Below are 23,890 nucleotides of genomic sequence, written 5' to 3' on the forward strand. Positions count from 1 at the left end.
GGTTTTTCTATGTGGGTTTGTCCCCTATATTGGAGAGCCATTACTACCCCAAACAATAGACTAGAACCCAATTTGATTTATTGGGCCAGGGTTGTAACAGTCATAACTGTATTTGCTCCCCAAATTATGTTCTCCCATGCTTGTGATGCTTGTATAAACAATATAATTTATTTATTGTGTTTATGTTAAGATTGGAAATTTTTACTCTAATTTAGACTAAAACGAATGAAAAGATAAAAGCGATACCAAGAATTAAATTCAAACAGATAAATTAAAACATCAAAATTATAATGACTGAGTCTCGTGATGTAATAATTTATTAGAGACTGATCGAAAAATAAAAAATATAATATAATATTGAACTATAATTAAATTCGATAATGCTAGGTGACCCAAAAAAATATGGCTCGAATGATTCGAAACACTCAAAACGACCATTTTGGGTGTAAAATGACGTCATTTTGACACATTCGAACCATTCAAGCCACAAAAATTCGGGTCACCAAATATTTTCCAATTAAATTTTTATTATTTAGAAGTAAACCAAACACTAGGATGCATCTCCAATTAAATGGATTTCCTCCTCATGTGATCCATGTAGCCTAGATAGCAATGCTATATACATATAGATCTTTCTAGATTAATTACAGCATATATGTATATATATATATATATTAAAAAGCATAGTGCCATAGCACATCATACATTAAAAGTTTTTATTATTTGTTTTTAATAGCAACTTGTGACGGTAGGTACAATTAGGCAAATCAAAGTTGATTTTTGTAAATTAGGTTTAAATCATGCTATATATATTCACAGCCGCCTTGCATAGCTCAACAATTATGCAGTTTGGGGGTTTTGGAGCTTTATGTCTTAAAAACATTTATTCGTTTTTCTGTTTTTCATTTGGTGAGTATGATATCTGTCTCTAATCATGTTTGGTGTTTGCATTTCATGAGATGGTGACCACTTAACCTATTCCATACTTAACACCCACTTGGGACTCATTTTCTAATTATGTTACCACTTTAAAACTCTAATCATAACTAATATCTAAAGTTTTATTTTCGACCGAAATTTCACGTTACCAAAATACAAATTATGTACCTACCGTCACAAGTAGGTAATTATGTTCATTTTCTAATTATGTCAACACCTCTCATATGAAGTTAATCGCTCTCTAGTAGGAATGGTAATAGGAGGGGGGTGTGTTTAAGTTTGTCATTTACTATCTTCATTCAATTCTTTTTCGAAATAAGAAAAATCGGGGAGTTGATGAGAGCGGCAAAAGAGGGGTTGTATTAATGAGAGAGAGATGATATAAGAAAAAAGCCTCATATATCCACTGAGGGTCGACCGCCAGTGAGGTGGCACTCCATAATTGGTCCAAAAAAAAACTATTTTTTTTTTTTTTTTTTTTTTTTGGGTTTCAACCAGTGGGGGCGCGACACCTCACTGGGGGTATGCAGCAGTGTTGATGATATAATATGCCTTCGTTTGGCATGTCAGGTTTTTTGACTTTTTTAGCTACAAAAAAGACAAAATAGACTTTTTAACTCAATAAGATAAAATATCACATCCAAACTATAATCATTTTATTTTTTCTCTCACAAAAGTCAAAAAGCCAAAAAGCTTATCCCAAATAAAGCTTTTTAACCACAAGCTAAAATAGTCAAAAAGTCAACCCACATCCCAAACGAACCCTATATAAGGAACAAGCAGTAGTAAAGGAATTTGCACCCTCCGAATCTCTTTCAGTACATTTTATTTTCTTGTACCTTTAATTTTACATTTTAATGAAATTTTTATTTTGCCAATAAGAATAATATGAGGAACAAAATATGATGAGTGATGAGTGTTGAAAAAATTAGAAATAAGAGATACATAAAATATATATACATTACTTGCTATTTTCTTATTGGAGTGCAAAAACTAAACTTGTTTGATTATGATTTTCAAAAAATACTTCTTAGAAAATTTTACTTTTTTATTTTTTGTATTTTTTTTTTGTTTTCAATGAATTTTTTAAATATTTTAAGCAGATTTTTTTATTTTTAGATACACCTAACATAACACTTAAAAAGTATAATATTTGTGAAAAAATCTTTAAAAAATTCACTAAATACCAAAAATATAAAAAAATACTAAAATTCAGTACATTTTTCATATTTTTGTGTATTTATTAATTTTTTAAAATATTTTTTCACAAATATTTTACTATTTAGATACATCTAAGTAAGGTGCATCCAAAAAGTGGGGTTGTTTGGGGTGTCCTAAATAAGTGCACTTTTTGTCTTTTTGGACTAAAAAATTGAGAAAGAAAATATAGATGTTTGGGTTAACTTTTTGACTTTTTATGGAAAAATGTGGAATAAAAAATTGTAAAAATTGGTTTGTAGGAGAAAATTATAATTGGGAGTTGTGCAGCCGTAATTGTTAACTTTTTAACTTTTTAAGTAACTTTTTGGCTTTTTGACTTTTCCTGGACATGCCAAACTTAGGGTAAAAAAATTACTTAAAATTTTAAAAATATTAACCAAAAACAAAAAATTATGAAAAATAAAAAACTCAATATTAAAAAAATTGAAACCAAGCACACTAATTGGAGTGAAAAAAACTGGCACGAGACAAGACTGGGAGATATGGGATGCCCCTACTCTCCATTTACCGGGCTGTAGTCCTTGCTCTTTTATGGGCTATTTTTATAAAACCACGCCCTTTGTCATATTCGGCCCAAGAAAACTGCTAGGCTGGGCATCTACTTTTGGGATTAGGTTACATTCAAACTAAGCATAACAAAGCCCAACCCAATTCAACAGTGGATTGGATTTGGACCTCTCTTATTTATCATCTTCTGCATCTCTAGCAATATTACAGTAGTTAAAATAATTAAAAGTAATTTTTATATTTTAACTAGTTAAACATTTAGGGTTCGTTTGGTTTGAATTTCCCAAAAATTTTTGGGAAAATTTCTCTACAAATGAGTTTTCAGAAAAACTCAAACCAAACAAATTTTCTCAAAAAAATTTCCCAAAACTTGTAAACCAAACAAGTTTTCCAAACAAATCTCTCTCTCATACACATCAAATCAATCACTTTTTCCAAAACTCTCTCTCAAAATAATTTTCCAAAACATCTTTCTAAAAAAACCAAACCAAACAACTTTTCGTACTTTTTATCTCCCAAACTCATCTCCCAAAATCAAACCAAACAAGCCCTTATTTTCTTTTTAAATTTCAAATTATATAGTATAGAATAGAGAGACATAAATAAATAAATAGGCTACCTAGTGAACAGTAACTTAAAGAAAAATACCCTCTTTTTTAGACATCACAACCTTCTTTTGATTTCAACCATTAATATATATATATAGGACCCACTCATGTATGTGTAGGACCTACACCATCAATAGTTCACATCCAAAAAGATTGTGGAGTCTCTAATAAAATGGGGTCTCAATCATTGTTGATAACTTAAATTTGCCTAAACATGAGTTGATAAGTTGAGTGTTTGAAAATTAACTTTTTAAATAATGTTTTCATATTTTATAAAATGATACAAAAAAATAAAAATATTTACTTTGTTTGGTTTGGGTTTTTTAAAAATGTTTTTTAGAAAATTCTACTCTCTTTTTTCTTATTTTTTTATTTTTACTAAATTGTTTTTAATATTTTAAGTAATTTTTTTAATTTTTAGATACATTTAACATAAATATACTTAAAAAGTATAATTTTCGTAAAAAAAAAATTAAAAATTCACTAGATACCAAAAAATATTTAAAAAAAATGCAAAAATTCAAAATAGTTTTCATATTTTTGTATATTTATTAATTTTTTGAAATATTTTCTCACAAATATTTTATTTTTTAGATACATCTAAGTAAATTGCATATAAAAAAGTAGAAAAATATGTTTAAAATTTTAAAACTATTCACTAAAAAAAAAAAATTATGAACAGTAAACAACTTAATTTTAAAAAAATTAAAATCAAACATACTGAATAATTTTTACCTAAAAATCCACCTCCCCAAACAAGGCGTTAGTTTGGCTCGACAGTTGGAAATCATGACACGTCATTTCTTATTTTTATTTTTATATTTTTACAAGAATTCCAAAACGACGTCATTTGTTTCATATGCTAGTGTCTTCCCTAGTCAATAACTCCTCGAGCCCTCTCTCTCTCTCTCTCTCTCTCTCTCTCTGTCCGTGTCGAAAATGGCAACCGCATCGTCGTCGTCGTCAGCATCATCTGGGGTTACAGAAAGAAGAGGAATACCAGCAGCTGCTTTCGTGGAAGATGTACACACCTACCTCTCTCAATTAGGTCTCGATGTCAACTCCGCCCTCTCTTTCCTCCAAGAAAGGTTTCTCTTTTTTCCTTCTCTCTCTCTGTATCTCTCTACTTTGTTTCATATATGTCTAGGTTTATATCTTTTGGACATACCCATGTTATTATTTGACAAACCCAGATCAAAATCCATATGGGTTTTATTGGAGGTTTTAGAAATCTATTGTATCTGTATCTATTTTTTCAGCTTGAGTGACTTGGGTTTGATTCCCTTTTCTTGATCTTGTTGTAATTGTTGTAGTTTATTACAACTTTTACATGCACTGGACTTATTGTTGATTTGAATTCAGTTACTCTATTACATCGAATGTTCATTTGAACTTACTCTGAAAATTGGAAAATTGAATTGCTCTGTATGTATATTGTTCTTCTTGTTTGTGAAATCCAACTAGTTCCTACTGTCACCATTCAGTCCCCAATTGTATGTAATCATACTTACACGTTACAATATGTGAACTACTTTAGCTCTCATTCAGATAATGCAAGTGAAAAAAAATTCTGTTTTGGGGATGAGCGGAGCTGGTAAATTTCGGGTAGATCCTTTTGATTCTGTCGCCTAGAACACTTATACTCTTATCTTACTTTTGCCAATAAGCAGTCATGGACTTGTGACAAAACCTTGAATTTTGCTTAAATTTTCATATTTTTTTGCTATTGGATCAATCTCTGAATTTAATGGATGTTTAAAACACAAATAGCAACTTGCCATCATGCCCCAAACCAAATCTTGACATGCTTAAGCTTCAGTTACTTTGCAACCCACACAACATGCATGCACATATTTAAAAAAAAACAAATCAATTTGTAATTCAAAATTTTCATATTATTATTCGTTTTTATATGAAATTCTTTATTTTATATATCCTGTATGAGATAGGAATACATAAATGCATAAAACCTGGTACATTAAGCTTAATTAACTAGATTGGTGCGAACAAATCTTGTTAGTTAATTTTTAAAATGTAGGACACCTTAGGAAACGTGTGTTAAGGCTGCCTATTATTGGAATTGTGGTGGATTTTATGTAAAACTTCTAGGGTTACTATGGGTAGTAGAAAGTTTCCAAGGTTTGTGAGATGTGGGTGGATTTTTCAAAAAAGTAGGTTGTTGAATTTTCAAACTCGTTGTTGTTAGAAGTCATGGATAGAAGCCATTTATAGTCTTTAGTGCTAAAGCAAAGGCTTGTTGATAGTTGTAATATTATTTTAGTCTAAGGGTAGTTTAGTAAGTTTAGTCTTTGTTTCCAAATTATGATTTAGTTCTTGGTATTTATATTTTGTGCATTTAATCTTTGATTATTGAGATAATATTACAACTCTAACATGTTAGGGGTCAATAGATTAGGATTTTAGCATTGAAGGAACGACTTTTAGGGGCTTGTACCCTAAGAATAGTGATTCTATGGAAAAAGAAGAAGAAGAAACTGTAGGTACTCCACCTAGACTTCCTTAGGAATTCCTGTTAGGAGGTTACACAAAGAATGATAGAATTTCAAAAGTTTCACATAAATTCTATAAAACTCAACTCATACGAATAAAAAGATTACATAAGTATTTATAGGCTGTTGGTCACTCCTCATTCTGTTAGGACTATGACACACAATTTAGAAAACTAAGAAGATTTGACCAATAAAGATGCTTCATACCAAATACAGACTCTGTATAAGACCTAATGATATTGTTTGACCTGTAATATGACTACTGGACTAACCCTACACCCGTCTAACAATTTTCAAAATTATGAAAATAATCCTCACTAGTCAAACCTAATAAAAATATTAAATATGTGTGGCATCATTGTGGATTAATGAAATAATGCCATTGTAGTGTAAATGTAATTTCTGGACATGTTTAATTGGAGACAATATATTGAAAGGCAGCCACCTTTACGTGATTATGCAGTATTAGTCTTGTGATGTAGTTCCTGCTCTAATTTTTTGCTCAGGCTTCAGCAATACAGGTTGGTCGAGATGAAACTTCTTGCACAGCAGAGGGATCTTCAGGTTTATTTCTTATTAATGTTCCTTCTCTGTACCTAATATGCTTCACATTGTATTGCTTTAAAGTCAAATATTAACAACTGTTGGTGCCTTGATAGTGGAAGAAAAAACAAAGTTTATGAACTGGTTGTTGAAAGTAAAAAATGAATTATGATTGGGGACTAAAGAAGGACCACACAACACTCTTCATGTACTAAAATTATGATAGATAGCTTGTTCTTTCCATCTTATTTAATTTTTGGGGTGATCTGTGATAACAAATACCGAAGTTGCACTTGAAATGGATTAATGATATTAGGCATCACAATTCTGCAAAGTTAAGACCAAGACCATGTGTATGAGCATTATGGCATGTGTCCTTGAGCATTATAGATTGTTAACCAACAAAAAATGTAAAGAAAACTTTGTAGTAGATTATTTCATAAAGTTCATTATGGGCATTCCTTTGGCATATTTAAGCATAAAAAATAGGCGAACATGTTTCCAACTGTCCAAGTTGGTGTCAGACCGTCGAAGACAGCTACTAAGATAGATAGGTTTTCAACTGCCCTTGGGCATGCAATCATCATTTATTGTTAACCAACAAAAAATGTAAAAGAAAACTTTGTAGGAGATTACTTCCTGAAATGTGTCATGGGCATGCCTTTAGCATAAATAAAAAATAGGTGAACTTGTTTCCAACTGTCTGAGTTGGTGTCTGACTGTGGACTCTGCATCACTTCAATGGTTGTCCAAGTCCAACACACTGCTTTTATATGTTTTCGAGAATGGTGTGGAATCTTTCTTTCTCTTTCTGGCTGTGGTGGTGGGGTGCTTGGTGCTGGTTTTTGTGCTGGAATAAATTGGTGGGCCAATTTACACAATTGATTGGTTGCATATTTACATTGTGGCATGTCAGAGTCTCAGTGCAAGTTTGGGCTATTGGATACATACAGATACAGTCGACTTCTAATGCTTGAGACTATGCTTTGTTAAGTGGAGTTAAATTGTGCTTTTGTGAAGTTGTAGAAATTAACTTGACATGGTTATTTTGATCTGGTTTCCGGCTAAATATTTTAAAATTACGAGTTTTCGAAAGTCTTATGATGAGGTTGTAGCCTAAACATATGTTTGCATTTTTCTGTCTTAAAGTCATTACCAAACTGTAACTACTCTTTATATGTCAAATTTGATTCCCATAAACTAGGAATTGCTTGCTTTTCTGTAATGTTCATGAGAAATTTGAATCTTGCTGGCTCTCGCTTCTTGTTTGTTGTGGTTATCAGGGGAAGATCCCAGACATTGAGAAGTGCTTGGATATAGTCGCTACTTTGCAAGCTAAGAAGGGTACTGGCGAGGTTCGTTTTAACTCTATGAGTTTGTTCAATATATCTGCAATTTGGGTAAACTCGTCTGTAACTTTGCTGTCAGATGATATTTGAAATTGGGATGGCAGTATAGTTGTGTGAAGGTGAACCTCATTAACTTTCGTGGTTTTTATTATATTTTGTAGAGGCGGTATAACCTGGATAAGAGAATTCTGGATCATTAATCTGGTAGAATAATGCACTCTGGGTTTTGTGGACACTAGTTGACACAAGTTTGTGCATGCATGCAAATCCATTTATACTAGAAGATGTGACTTCATCTATTAGTATTTACGTGCACATGTGATGACAAATTGACTTCCATGTCAGATAAATATTGAGAGAAAAAACAGTGCATATCATTGTGGGAGAGGTAGTGCAGGTTTATACTTAGCTTTCTTGCTGCTGGTCTACCGGTCTGTGTATTCCACCTGTTAGAGAGTCACATTTGTTAAGTATCTACCCGCACCGCCATGGCATCTAAGTGAAGCCCTCAATATTATATACTAAAATGTAACTACAGTTTAGATTAAATTGAACCTAGCTTTACAATGCCTATTTGGGGTTGGCTTTTGCTCCTTTCACCTTTTTATTATCTTTTCTTTTTCCCTTGTCCTTGCACAGAACCTACGATTTGCACTGCTCTTTATTTCTGCTTCATGATGTTTATTATTTACTGATAATGAAATGACATTAAGTTATCTTCTATCAGCTTGTCACTGAAGATTGTAGGACTCTACGGACAAGGTATTCTTTTCTTTCATGTATTGTCGAGGGTCTTTGTTAAAAGACACCAATAACACGGAGGCATATTTTGTACTTTCAAATTTTTTAGACATATTACTCGAATGCAGGAATATTGTGGTCCTAGGTCTTAAAAGTTATAGTGCATAGAACATTGAACCTTATAGTGGTGGGCTCTAATTTGCCATGTGTCAATGTGGGTTAAGTGTTGCCATGTGTCTCACATACTCCAAAACTTACACTACCAAATGTGGACCTTCTGTTTGTGTGTTTGACATTTCCAATGATTTTCAGCTTCTCGTATTGTACAATCATATGACCACTTTTATGCGGTTTCATATTTTGGTTGCAGGCACTGCTAGCCGATTTCGAAGTGTCTGAAGGCATCTATTCTCGAGCACGCATTCAGGACACTGATTCAGTATGTTTATGGCTGGGAGCTAATGTCATGCTGGAGTACTCATGTGAAGAGGTACCCATTTGTTATCTGAATATGTTTGTTAGCCTTTGGCCCATGGACACAAGAAATTTTGAAGTTCTTTAAACTTCAAAGTGCAGGCCACCAAACTTCTACAAATGAATTTGGAAAATGCTAGAGCCAGTTTAGAAGTTATTGTTGCAGATCTACAATTCCTGAGGGATCAAGTGACGATTACTCAGGTAAAGTTGGTGTTTTAGTGATTTTGGGAGTTATTGCTAAAAGAGTTCAAAGCTTGTTCGCAAATTCACAGGCTTTCTATTTTTAATTTTTACTCGATTCAAGAAAAATTTTACTAGTTTAAGGCATATGAAAGCATGGTAGCACAATTGATTATGTTATTTGGTGGTGGATCTTTACCATATTACTGCTATTGAGCAGGTCACAATCGCTCGCATATACAACTGGGATGTTCATCAACGCAGAATCCGACAAGCACAAGCCTCACCTGCCAAAGACTCATGAGAAAAGTTTCGCTACACCCAGATAAGAGCTGGCAGAACCTGCTATTCTAGCCAAAAGTATGGACCTAGTTTCTCTTTTCCATTGTTTTAGGTAATGAGATTGTCTTTACTATTTTATTTTTTTAGTTTTTTTTTTATAATATTATGAGATGTGTTCTCATATCAATTGAGCTTCTCGTTCCAGATTTTGATCGGTTGAAATAGTTCTGTTGTGTAAGAAAAAGTTATCACATTATTAGGGTTGAGCTGTAACAAGATTCGCTATGATTTAGGTTGTCAAATATGTTTTTTTTTTTTTTTTTCCTGTAGCCCTACCTCGTTTTTCTCTCAGCTAGACAGGTCATTTCAATTTAGTTCCTCTGATTTATGCCTTCAGTGATGGTTGATCTTAGTTCAAATTTGAAAATTTTGGATTACTGCAAAATGGGGCCTCCAGAAGATTCTTTAGGAGAGAAACTTTGTTGGCCAAGCGTCTTCGTCCAATAGAGCGGCCCGGTGTTACGATTTGTGTCTTCGAATGATGTCAGTGCAGTCACTGTCAGTCCTAAAAAGAGTTTCAGAGTTGGATGATTTGTATTAGTATATTGCAGTTTAAGTCAGGAATAGCATTATTGGCACTTTAAGTGGATTTGAATAAGGAAAGCATTAGTTCGCTTGGGAATTAACAATTGAATGTAGGTGTTACATCAGTTTGGTTTTCTTTGGTTTTGAGTGCTCTGACTCCACAATTAGGTGGGGCACCACTAGTTGTGTTCTTATGACTTGTGATCAAAGTGGGAAAAGAAAACTATGTTGTTGATATTCACATGAGTTTGAATCTTGAAAATGGTTTGCCTCCCTGCTGCACCTCATTCTGGCCAAGGGTTTCACACCAATTATTGTGGCATCTATTTGTTGAAAAACATTTGCAATTTTTCAGAGCATGCAAGGCTTGTCTGCTGCTGATGTAGTGAAAATTATTCAGTGCAGTTTGCAGCAATGCCGCAACTAGTTAGGTCACAGGTGCAAAATATCAAAAGTACCCTAAACCCTCAACAAATCACACAAGTTTGATCTTCTCTCGAATGATTACTAGTGTCTAGTACTTATCAGGATTTATACATTACAAAAAATTTAACCTCAACTGATTATTCACGCAATTTTCTGTAAAGTTTTTGCAAAACACATGCCAAAAACAGAGAGTTGAAAGGCAGTAGTTACAATACCAAAATAACAAAAAAACTTTTGGGAGGATATTTGACTTTAGATATGTCTTTTTGGAAGGGAGGGACCTCTTTGTATTGTTTCAAGATTGTGTGTTGATGGTAGAATTGGAGACCTAAAACATACGCTTTGTCACACCTCAATCTAGCGGCTGGTAGAGCACCACACGTTATGTAATGTCTGGTGTGCTCTTGGCAGCCCTTGAAATTCCGGTGGACCAAGAGCCTTTCATGTTCGATAGTACTCCTAACAATTGTATCAAGTTTTCAAGGTGAATAACCTCTTGTGATGTAGGCAAGGGAAGTCATTAAAGTGAATTCATAACTTTGAAAAGGGTTAATATCTGAGTTTGATTCTTATTACTGCGCGAGACAATTACCTTCTTCTATTCATCTCTGTATACCCTCTTGCTAAATTTGAATTAATTTATTACTCTATTGTCATAGTTGTCAAGTGTAGTAACAAGGTTGGGGGTCATAAAATGGACAACATTGAACACAATTCAATTCTACAACTTAATGAATGAATTGAGAAATGAATGTATTCTATATTTCCTTTTTTTTATTACATCTATATCCTATCTATGAATAGGTTCAAATTATTAACTATGTAATCAGTTGTTCAAATTATTAACTAGGTTCAAATTATTCTATACTGTAGGTCATCCTTTTTTGTTAAACAAATCAAAGTTATGATGTACTTCAAAGAATACTTTAAAAACGTTCCTCTAAGAAGTGGACTTTTGAGTAAAGGTATAAAATGAATTAAGTTATTCAAGTTTAATTCATGTTCAGTTCGTTAAAAATATATTCGAGATTAGTTTGTGGTATAAATAAGTCAAATATAAATATATTTTAATATTTTTAATTTTACTATATTGTCATTTGTTTGAGATCATCTCGAAAGGTAAATAAGTCAAATTAAAAAATATTTTGAAAAACTCGTTTAATTTTACTCCATTGTGCGTGCAATTTTTTTCACTTAAGAGGCTTGGAGAGATTCATTATGGAACCTTGGATCCCAAACTAGGGGTTTTATTTCAGACTGAGCTTTCAGGTGGGAACCCATGGTTAAGACAATGGTCCAAACCCAACTGACCTAAGGTTTGACTGACCCACCCTCCAACGGTCAATAAAAAAGCCTGATATTAACAAAAAACAGATCAATAAAAAAGCCTAATCTTAACAACAACAAAATTATTAGTTGATGTTGGAGCGCCATGTGATGATCTTCCATACCAATTATAATTTATTATATCTTTTCATATTTCTCAATTACCCAACACAAATTTGTATATCTTTTCATATTTCTCAATTACCTAACACAAATTCGTAAATCCTACTGCCTCCACTAATCACAATACCATTTGAGACACCACGTAAAGATACCCAAGACCAACCAATAACTCCTCCATCTTAACTTTCCATTCCCATCTTTCACCCTGACACTCCAACGTGCATACATACATATATGTATATATATAGATATAGATATGAAATCCCAATTCAAATTAAAAATTGCTAAATCTACAACCCATATGAGAAGAAAAGTTGGGGCGCATAAAAAAAAATCGAAGAACTTATCATTTTAACTTCCGTTTTGGATATGTAGATTTGATATAAAATATTTAAGGATCAATTTTTTAAATTGTTGAATTGTAAATAAGTAAAAATACGTGAAAGTAATTACAAAAATAAGGTGGTGTGATGAAGTATGTGCTCTGGTGTAAGTAAAATCATAATTTTCTCGAAGTTATTTTATATCTATTAATTAAAATCCTCAAATTCATTCTAAATATATTACGATGTACTCTTCCAAATGAATGATGTCAAATTCATTCATTTTAAATTTATAAATATAAACACACTTTGGTACTCATCTCTAATCTCTCACTCACATTTTACTTTGGTATTCCTCTTCAAATTATAATAATAAAGTTCTCAAAATTTAATATGCGTTTTAATGTGGTCCTTCCATTCCTTTACCATTTAAAATTTGAGTGAAAATATGAAAAATTAAAGTGAAATTTCAGTAAAATTTAATTGATGAAAAGGATAATTTACTGGATTTTCGACACCTATAAAATGTGCTCTTGTGATTTTTACTTAGGTAATTTTATGCCAATTTTTTTAGTGATAAGTCACAAGAAAACTACATTGAAATATGAGTAAAAATATTAAAATTTTAATTATTACAATTAAAAAATAAATATCAAAGCATAATTCAGATATAAAAAATAATAATTAAAGGTAAAAAGTGTAATTTAAGAAGAAAAAATAATGCACACCTTAGTTGCACGAAATCGGGACCGTAAATTATAAAGGGCAGTGAATGACGTGCACGCAAGACCGAGGATGTTTTTGTCATTTTACGTTGGAAGAGCTTCTGTCTGCTTCTGTGTTAACGCGTTAACGTTACAAATTATTACATACACATCATATATTTGTACACGAAAAATCTGTACAAGAATGTTGACTTTGACTTTTGATCATGTGCGGTTCTGATCCGAACAGTGGCCCACAAAACTCACCAAAAAGATTATTTTACGAGTATTTGATTAAGGCCAAGTTTGACTACTACAAAATAATTTATTTTTTTATCTTTTTATTTTTTTTTGTCATATCACTTCTCTATTTTTTTATATATTTTTTCGTAAAAAGACAAAAAGTACACTTATTTAGGTTATCCCAAACAACCCCTAAAAGGTAAATTATAAATACATTTCTTGATATTTAATTAAAATATGAATTTTTTTTTTGGTATTAAAAGTTTTATTTCATCTCTTGAGGTTTTAAATTTTATAACAAATCGTCTATTTTATTAATAAATATCAAGTTAATTAATAATTTTTAATATTGTTATAAATATGTTTTATTTAATAATTTAAATAATTTTATTATTGTATAGGAAAACAATTATGAATTTCATTTTTAGTTAATTCCATTAAATAATTTTTTTTAATAATAGGATATTTGTAATTTTCTAAATTATAAGAGACAATTTGTGTGTTTGGTAATGTTTACGTTTTCAGTTTATATTTACAAAAATTTTATAAACTGGTTTTTGTTTATTTTTAGAAAAATATAAACTACAAACGCGTTTGGTAATTAACAAAATATTTAAAAAAATTTAAAAATATAAAAAAGAGTGAGAAATGGCAAGTGGTGGCAAGTGGCGGCGAAAGACGGTGGTGGAAAGTGGTGACGGCGGGTGGTGGGTGGTGGTGGTAGGTGGGTGGGTGGGTGGGTGGGTGACGGTGGCGCGCGGGTGGTGGGTGGTAGCGAGTGGGTGGTGGTGGTGGTGGTGGTAGTGGTGGGTGGTGGGTGGTGGTGGTAGGTAGGTGGCGGATGGCGGGTGGTAGTAGGTCGTGGCGGGTGGGTCGTGGTGGCGGTGGGTGGGTGGGTGACGGTGGCGAGTGGTGGGTGGTAGCGAGTGGGTGGTGGTGGTGGCGGGTGGTGGTGGCAGGTGGGTGGTGGCGAGTAAGTGGTGGGTGGTGGGTGGTAGCGAGTGGGTGGTGGTAGTGGCGGGTGGTGGTGACAGGTGGATGGCAGATAGCGGATGGTGGGTGGGTAGGTAACGGTGGCGGGTGGTGGCGAGTGGGTGGTGGTGGTGGTGGTGATGGTAGTGGGTGGTGGGTGGTGGTGGATCATGGCGGGTGGGTGGTGGTGGCGGGTGGGTGGCGGGTGGTGGGTGGTGGTGGTGGTGACGGGTGAGTGGCGGATGGTGGTGGCAGGTGGGTGGCGGATGGCGGGTGGTGGGTGATAGCAAGTGGGTGGTGGTGGCAGGTGGGTGGCGGATGGCGGATGGGTGGTGGTGGTGGTGGGTGGTGGGATGTGGTGGTGGTGGCGACGGGTGGGTGGCAGGTGGCTGGTGGTGGCAGATGGTGGATGGTGGTGGCAGGTAGGTGGTGAGTGGTGGTGGCAAGTAGGTGGCGGGTGGTGGTGACAAGCGGTGGATGGTAGTGGCGGGTGGTGGGTAGTGGCGGGTAGTGGCGGGTGGCGGGTGGATGGCATGTAGTGGTGGTGGTGGTGGTATCGAGGAGTGAGTGATGGTGGCGGGTGATGAGTGGTGGTGGCAGGTAAGTGGTGAGTGGTGGTAGTGGGGGGTAGGTGGTGGTACTGGAAGACGGTGGTGGAAAATGGTGGTGGCTAGTGTTGGGTGGTAAAAAAAAAAAATTAAAAACTCAAAACGGAAACACATTTTTTGTGTTTTCATTTTTTGGCCAAATTTATAAACTGAGACCACTAATTTATAAGTCAAAAATTTTATCAAACAAGTTTTTATTTGAGTTTTTTAAATTTTTGTAAATATAAACTGAAGACGTAAGTGTTACTATACAGCATCTTTGTATTTTAAGCTAATCTCAAAGATTTGTAATTTATCCTTGATTTAAAAAGGAAAATATCAAATCACTGATTTTTTTAAAAATAATTATAAATTAATGAAAAAATTTATAGATATTAATAATTAAAATATTTTTTTTTATGATTCTCTAATTATTTTTAAGGAGATGGATTAAAATGTAATTTTTTTATTAAAAAATGGGGTAAATTACACTTTATTCTTTTTATATTTGGTCACTTTCTCATTTTGGCCTCTAAAGTTTATTTTTTTCACTTTGACTTTTTATATTTTAAGTTTTTTCTAATTTACTCCTACGCTAACTTCTGTTCAAAATTAGACACAAAATATCATAATAACTGTTACATAATATAAAAAATATATTATTATATTAAAATTTAAATTTATGATAGAGATGTAAATTATATATAATAAAATATTTTTTATATCATGTAACTGTTAATGTCTCATTTTCTAACTAATTTTTGACATATTTTAATTTTAAAAAATTTAAAATTTGAAGGTTTAAAGTGAAAAAAAAAAAAAATTAAAAAAGTTAAAGTAAAATAGAATAACCACACATAAAATAAGCAAGTGTAATAACACAAATCATCAGTTAGTGTTCCAATGAATTTGTGTGTTTAATCTCCTCAAACAAAAAAAATTCTAAGAAGATATCTTATGTTCGGTATCATTTGTCTTCGCAGACCTCCAAATTAATATAGATCAAGTTTAATAAAAGAAAGACTGATAGAAACTTATTCTAGAAACTTATTCTATGCACAACTCCTTTCCTTTGACCATCATGTTTGGTATTTTTCTTATTATTTCAGTTTTTGTTTATTAAAAATTTTGTTTTAAAAACCTGTTGCCTATGAAGAAATATATCCTAGTAGAGAGAGAGAGTTTGTGTCGCCTTCATAAGTTTTAAGAGAGAGTTTGTGTCACCTTCATAAGTTTCAAGAGAGAATTATATCTAAAACATCATTTACCTTAAATAATTGTGGATGATATTATATCATTAATAATTTTATTATTTATATTATATTTTCAATTTTGAGTTGTGAACATTGTCATTTTTTTCTTCCCAAGATTATCCTTTCTGTTAAATAATATCATTAATCAAATAGTCTAAAATTGTTAAAAGATTTTCCTTATTCATCAAACCACTTAAAAATTTAAATGTAAAATTGCAAAAATAATTGCTAGTGGATATATATATATATATATATATATATATAGAGAGAGAGAGAGAGAGAGAGAGAGAGAATATCCTAATATGAAATCAATTTTGTGAAAAAGATAAGTTTCACTGCTAAAGCTTACAAATATCCATATTTAATTCAATATGCAATCCTCGTATATTACTGAAAATCCAGCTAAAGATCTTGTTTAAGCTTTTACTATTACGCCTCATAGAATAAGGTGGTTATCTAGAATCTAAATACGTTACAACCATTTAAAAATCATGATTAGGAAATTTTATAATAATTTTATAACCACCATGAATTGACAATTCTAAAATTTATCTAGAAACAGAATCACTAACTGTAATGTACCAGCAAAAGATCATAGAAAAATAGAATGATTTTAGCTTCCTAATTAACAATGTTAGCCACAAAATGTTGTTCAATGAACCATCCATAAACAATTTTAAAAGTTCTCTAGATTACATTGCTAGGATCATTCGGTCAATAACAATTTTTGGATTGTTAAATAAAAGACTCAGCGTCTCACTAGTTAGAGGGAAGTTCGAATCTGTTAAGCTAAACATGTTAGTCTCATCATACATCTCATTTCAATGATACAAACTATCATTTTATAAGTCTCTGCAGGTAGATTATCTAAGCATATAAATTAATTAATTCAATAATCATAACCACATGATTTCATGAAATTTATCTTCATAAAACCGACGGTTATTTTCAAAATAATACTACTTGTCAATTTTTTTAAAGACAAATCTAATAAAATCAAATAGCTATAAGTACCAGATCAAGATGATTTTTTTCATGAATAATTTTCACACATAAATCTACATAATCAACGGTTCAGATCACTGTGAGAGCCACGAGTTCAACTAGAATAGAACTACACTTATATACAAGTTAAGATAAGTCGATTTCTTAAATAAAAACCTACCCTAATTTTGAAAATTCAGAGCACCTATATATTATTCCATCATAAAATTCCCTACTATGATAATTAAATCTAAATTGTCAAGTAAAATAACAATATGGTCGGTTATAGATTATGTGGGTTGTGGCATCTTTGTAATTGTCATAGAAACTAACATGAGGCAGTTAAACATAGCCTAATATTAAATTGGTCATGCCTATGGAAAGCAACTTTCTAGCAGAGCAACCTCTGTCGATTCTTCCTTGTAAATTAAGAGGGAAAAGAGATTAAAAAAAAGAAGAGAATCTATTTACATTTTTGTTTCTAGTGCTGGTTAAAGTTTATGGATGTTGATTTAAAAAATAACACTTTACGCGGTGTTGAGTTACGCGGAAAGATTACAAACGAAAAAATAATTAATTAATTAAATAAATTGGTGCAAGGAAGATGTAATTAATTAGGTTGAGAGATTACTCTCTGAAACAGAAAATTATTCATCCCCTCAAATTATTATTATTATTATTATTATTATTTTGGTTCACCAAGATGAAAAATATTTATACATTTTTTTTGTTGAAAAAACCTCTTAACTAAATTTTAAATTTTTTGGGTTGATAATGGGATCAATTGAACCTATCGGTCATGTTTGATTCACAAGACTAATAGTGAAATATTAATAATTTTATCAAATTAGTGTGATATTCACTATTTAATTGGATTAATAAGATAAATTATCTATTGAATTAATAATCCTACCCATATCCCATTATTAATAATCTTACAAATTTATTGGATTAATAATCTTAAATCAAAATATTAAAACAAATATAGGATAATTGAGCCCACGGATTAATAATCATAATCTCATGTTCTAATCTATCCAATCAAACATGCCCATCGTGTATAACCATCATTGACTTTAGAAGCAGAGGAAAAGAAGGGTTAGGGGGTCATGTGCCCCTCTCAGTTTTGAAATTTTTTTTTTTTTATGTGTGTTGTTGGCATATACAAAATGTTTTTTTTTTCTTAACATATTTTTTGGCTAAAAGTTTATTGTATTGTTCACAACAAGTAGTTATTTGATACTTTGAGAGCACTATGTGATATTATTTATGTAGTAGTTTAAACCAATAATATAGTAAAAAATCTTATAGATTGGATATAATAAATTCATTATTTTCAGGCAGTTGGCAGATTATTTAGTGTGATTTGTAATTTCTCATGCTTTTGGCATCACGTAGGCAATGCTATATAGTATTCTAAGACTGTTTAATAATTTTCATTCAAAATACATCATTTATAAACAATGCCATCTCTTTAATATTTTTCTGTCAAATAAAAATTAAATAGATTTTACAATAAGTTGTGCTATATATGATGTGTTTTTATTTTCTAAAATTAAGAATTTTGATCCATAATTTTTTGTGCTAAAATTGTAAACTTATATCACCATTCCGCACCGTGCTATTCTACACTATTATAGAATTTTAATTTGTCCCTATTAGTAATGAATATGTAATTTTTTATGCTTAAATTTAGCTCATAAAATTATTATTATTATTTTAATATTGATCATAATTTTTTTTAAATAAAAAATTATAATTAATAATGTCCCTTTTAATTTAATTTTTTTTTGACTCCGCGACTGCTCGACTTGTTTTTAAATTTTCAATGAAATGCATGAATTGGTTAAGATAATAAAGCCTCATAAACATGCTGAATAAAGTTGTTGATGTGATTTTGGAACTTGATATTCTGCCACACTAGCATCTTCAAGACATACATCCCATGATCTAGCTAGTTTGCTGCAAGTTCGAAGTACCTAAAAAAAAGTGGGAAATGGAAACAAAAAAAAAAAATCTTAATGCATACGAAATAAGGGGTTCTTTGGGTGTCTTAAATAAATGTATTTTTTGTCTTTTTAAATTAAAAAAATTAAGAAAGAAAATATGGATGTTTGAGTTAATTTTTTGACTTTTTATAAAAAAATGTATAATAAAAAATTGTAAAAATTGATTTGTAAGAAAAAATTATGATTGAGAGTTGTGCAGCCGTAATTATTGACTTTTGATGAATAATGTTAACTTTTTAATTTTTTAAGTGACTTTTTGATTTTTTAATTTTTTTTTATAATATGCCAACCTTGATCTAAGTAAAAAGTGGCATAATTAAATAGTTTCGGAATCTTAGTACATGACCATGATGGAACATCAAACCAAACTTATGTAAAACCGTGGCACATCAATGTCCTTTCGATTAAACACGCAAGTTGCGATGAGTGAATGATTTGCTAGGATCAGAAGATGAAAAAGGTATTGAAAATTTGGGAAATTATATGTGGTACTGCAAAAATGATGATTAAATTGTGGTTGAGATACAATCATAGTCGGTTATCACAAAATGTGATCGGCAATCACAATGTGTTGTGTTGTAATCTTAGCCAAAATTAATCACATTAAGTGATAACTTTTAAAGATGAAAATCACAAACTATCCCAAAAGATCTTAACAGGTAATTAACATGTAGTATCAAATCTAACATGCATTGTTAGCGAACCTAACTAGTATCTTCATGGCACATAATTCACCTATGTCATGACTACATATCGAAACCACCAGTAGGTGGTAAATTAAACTATGATTAATGTCTTGAGATAATAGTATTTAGTGTTACCACATTAATCTAAAAAACATGTTATATATCACAGCTTTAACATTACCTTTGACCCTTATTCATGCCCTTGTTGGAAAATTGGAGATAACATTTGTACGGGAAAGAAATAAACCTTTTCGTATAATCCTGTTGATCAAGTTTGCGCTCCTTCATACGTCGTCGCTTTACTCCCTGAAAACACAAACGCGAGCTAGCCGGCGGGTGTGTGCCGGAAACCCCTCCTATGCCTAAATCAGCAAAATAGACAAATAGACAAAAGCTCTGTGTATTCAGGAATCAAAGTTGTGTTACCTCTCCATAGGTGATGTTATGAGCTTTTATAGGTTCCGTGTGACACAATCCTAATAGGACTCTTACTCCTCCATGTAGAGTCCTCTTAGGATTCACACTCCTAAGAGATAATGCTTATCCTTCAACACCCCCTTACTGCTTAAACCAAGTGAGATGGTTTTACCTCGACAGGATGACCATACGACCGAGATAACTGTCAGATTGGCTTTTTACTTCCTCACTTCTACCTCGGCTTTGCATACCAAGACCGAGCTATCCGTAGAAGAGTTGGACCAAGCTAACCAAGAACAAAAGTCCCGAAGAAGGCTAGGTATACCTCGGTTAAAGATTACGACCGGGCCAACCAATTTAACCGTGGCGACCGAGATAACAACAAGGCCTTCTTGGACCGAGCTAATGAAAAAAGCCATTTTACTCCGCCTTTCTTACTACGGCCCAAAGCGGCCCATTACCCAATCTCGGCCCAATTTATTCAAATAAATTACCCTCTCAATTGCCCCTTAATTCTATCTGCGCAGCATAATGGGATTACCTTGTCTTCCAGCCGAGCTAAAAAAAAAAAATTTTAACCTTACTACCGAGCTAAGCCTTTAAGCTTTTCTAGCCGAGCTAAAAACTCTTTTAGCCTTTCCAGCCAAGCTAGGCTCATACCGGGCTGTTCCTGTCCGGTTCAAACGTCTCTTCAATCACAGTAACTGAATCGCTTCTTATCCCAAGGACGCGTGGCATACTCTCATTGGCTGAAGGTAACTATCACGTCGTCATCGTACCTCGTGTTTTTTGAACAGTCCCGCCCAAATTTTGGGCCTCTCATCAAAACAAACTCTTTTTGTTTTTCTTTTTGAATCACTCACACCACTATTCATCTCCTTCCCTCTCTTTGAGCCTCCATTGTCCTGCAACTAATGAAGCTTCGTGGTTTTGCTGTCATTGCTCCTATCTTTAGTTTCTTTCCTTTACTCTGGTAAGTGACTTGATGCTTCCTTTCTGTTAATTTGATCCTGTTACGTAGCTCTTATTTTGTGTGTTTTTGCAAAACATTTTGTACTCCGATTTTCTGCCGTGTCTTGCATCTTCTGCGAAAACTTAGTAATAGAACCCTTTTGATTTAATAAATAACTTGAAAAACACTAGTTTTGATCCAAAATCACAATATCACCGAACTAAAAAATAGTTTGTAGCTGTTTTTACTCTTGCCAGTCTATTCAACCGAACCAACACTTGTACCAATAGTTTTAACAAGTCAAAAAAATCATCTTTTGATTTATCTTAGCCGAGATAACAAACCGAACTAAGTCTGCACTTAGTGTGTGTGCAGGCCTTAATTCCGACCGAATTATCTTGGGGCTAAACCAGCACTCTTAATTCAGACCGAACTAAGAAAGCTGCCCCTAGAATTTTAACCGGTCTAACAAATCACTTGCCTCAACCGAGCTACCAAGCACCTTACTGAAACCGAGATAGGACCTGCAACATTTCACAAAGCTGAAGTAGGACATAACTTGTTTTTACTTTGTAGCACGATCTAAAGATCTGTGCTTAACACTTCTGTTTTTCACTTTGCAGACATAGGTTGCCCAGGCACTCCTTTTAATCGCTTAACCGAGCTACACAGCAACATTTTCCGACCGAGCTAGCACCAAGCATAATTTATACATAACTTAGGAATAAATGGGTAAATATAGGTTTTTAGTAGAAACACCAGGTGGCTTGGCCGAATTCCGAAGGGAATATAACATTCCTGACGACGTCCACCTCACCTTAGCTGAACAAGACATCATACCCTGGGGAAACCCTGGTTTTGTTCCCTTCACCCTCCTTTCCATTGTAGAAACCGGGCTTAGATTCCCTGTACATCCCTTACTTTGTGAATTCCTTAAGCAAACTAGAATATGCCCAACTCAGCTTTCCACAAATTCATACTGTATAATAAATGGTATAGCCGAGCTAAACCGTCGAGCTGGCATTAACCTCGGCTTAGCCAAACTATTCCATCAATATTCAATAGGATCCAAAAAAGATGGCTGGGTATATTACCTAAGGATACGCCGTCGTCAAGGGAAAATAATAACGGACACACCGGATAAAGACTTGAACGACGATGATTTCTTCTGGGTTTCTAGGAACTTCGAAGACCAAGAAGCTCAGATTCCTGGTGACCGAATAAACTGGAATAAAGGGACCCCCAGTATAATTACCTCGGTTTCTTTGCAAGCTTCTGTTTTGTTTTGGTATTCTATTCCTTAACCGAACTGATAGTTGTCTTCTTTATGCAGATTCAGCCCACCTCAAGTCACTGTACAGGTACCCCAACCTACACACACTTCGCGCCACACTTCAGTATTCTGAAAGAAGTTGGGCCAAGCTACTGAATTTTGAGCCGACGTACAGATACAGCGGCCGATGTAAAGCCAGAGTAACAGACTTCTTACTGGAAGCCTCTCCCGAATCGGACCCCAACTTGCCACAAATTAACCTGATTCGCACTACCGAAGAAGAAGAAATGGCGAAGCGGAATAGAGTGAAGGCCCTCTTAACTGAAACAAACAGGGCCGAGGTACCACCACCAAACCAAACACAAGAAACCGTGGTGGCCCTACCATCACAACAACCCTCCTCATCACGCCAAACTAAGCGCGCCCGTACTACCCAGACCGAACAACGCTTAGTTAATAAAGACGAAACCACTCTGCCACCAAGCCCTCCACTGAGCTCGTAATCGGAGCACGCCGGCCGAGCCAGCTCTTCCAAATGGGCACCCAAACTGACTTTCTAGAACCGTGATATTCAGGACACTGATTCAGTTGTCATTGAAAAAGACCATCTGATGGCTTTCAACCTTGCCAAGAGTGTGTGCCTCCCAACCGACATGGAACACCACAAGAACTTGACCGAGCTAAGGGCCATCCGCTCGGCCACGAAATCAAAGATCCTGGTAAGTTATTCTTCTTGTCTCTCTAAATATCACCAACTTTCTGTTTGGTTTTGTCATTAGTTTCTTTTTCAGGCCGTGCAAAAGGGCCAAATTGCGCATAAAAAGGTGTTGGAGCTCAGGAACACAGCAAGGCAAGCCATTGCAGAGGTTGAAGCAAAAACAACCGAACTGAAGGAGTCCTACCAGAAAACAGCCGAGCTAGAGGCCGAGGTGGCTCGTCTGACCAGACTAGTTACCTCGGCCGATGCAGACAAACAGAAGGCCCTAATTGTGATGAAGGATAAGTACCTTCGGGAGCTAGTCAAGCTCGAAGGTAAGAAGGACGCCGAGATAATGAAGCTGAAGAAGAAGGCAGAAGACGCCGAGCTCCAGGGTTTCAAGGAGGGCGAAGCCCTTTATATCAAACAATGTAAAGCAGCAAAGGATTTATTCTTCAAGTGCGACTGGAGAGGTGCTGTGGAGCAGCTCGATTGTGGGCCCGAAATCGAGGTCTCCAATGCTCCTCAGTATTTCATTCCGGCCTCATTGGCGGAGTATGCTGCCGACCTTCAGAAGCAATTTCTTGAAGAAAGTGGAGATGAAGGCTCTTCTTCTGAAGACGACTCCCAACCCGGTCGCCAGCCTACTCCTCCAATTTCAGTGATCTCCAATCCCCCAGCACCTGATGCTATAGTCGTGTCTCCAGTTGAGCCGAACCCAGAGGAGCTTGTTTCAATCGAGCCCAACCGAGTTCTGGCTACAACCGAACTTCCTACTGAGACCGGACTCAGAGTTGAGCTGGATGCTGATCTGGACGATCTCTTAAACTGATTTTGTATCTTCTTTTTTCTTTTTGCTCTTATAACCGGGCTGTAGCCCCTCCTTTGTACTTGTTTTGAATTTGATCAATGAAAATCATCTTTTCTGCTCAACACTTATTTCGGTTTGATCTGTATGCTTGTACCTGTAATG

At 34.0% G+C, this 23,890-nt stretch overlaps 1 protein-coding gene across 1 annotated transcript; it reads left to right on the forward strand.

Annotated features, from left to right (window-relative positions):
* The first annotated feature begins 4,117 nt into the window (after nucleotides 1-4,117).
* On the forward strand, nucleotides 4,118-9,674 carry LOC114313056 (prefoldin subunit 3). The gene is made up of 6 exons (XM_028259386.2): nucleotides 4,118-4,363; nucleotides 6,292-6,349; nucleotides 7,612-7,683; nucleotides 8,789-8,908; nucleotides 8,995-9,096; nucleotides 9,296-9,674. The coding sequence occupies exons 1-6, from the start codon at nucleotides 4,215-4,217 to the stop codon at nucleotides 9,377-9,379; spliced, it is 585 nt and encodes a 194-aa protein (XP_028115187.1). The 5' UTR covers nucleotides 4,118-4,214; the 3' UTR covers nucleotides 9,380-9,674.
* Nucleotides 9,675-23,890: the final 14,216 nt, after the last annotated feature.

Source organism: Camellia sinensis, chromosome 6, assembly GCF_055761805.1.
Source record: "Camellia sinensis isolate YWXY chromosome 6, ASM5576180v1, whole genome shotgun sequence".
NCBI classification, from domain to species: domain Eukaryota; kingdom Viridiplantae; phylum Streptophyta; class Magnoliopsida; order Ericales; family Theaceae; genus Camellia; species Camellia sinensis.

What these genes read in the sequence shown, in the direction of transcription:
- LOC114313056 (XM_028259386.2), top strand. Translation starts at nt 4,215, where the DNA reads ATGGCAACCGCATCGTCGTCGTCGTCAGCATCATCTGGGGTTACAGAA. An exon ending in TGGAGTACTCATGTGAAGAG is followed by an intron (nt 8,909 to 8,994) that starts GTACCCATTTGT and finishes TTCAAAGTGCAG; the next exon opens with GCCACCAAACTTCTACAAAT. An exon ending in ATCAAGTGACGATTACTCAG is followed by an intron (nt 9,097 to 9,295) that starts GTAAAGTTGGTG and finishes GCTATTGAGCAG; the next exon opens with GTCACAATCGCTCGCATATA.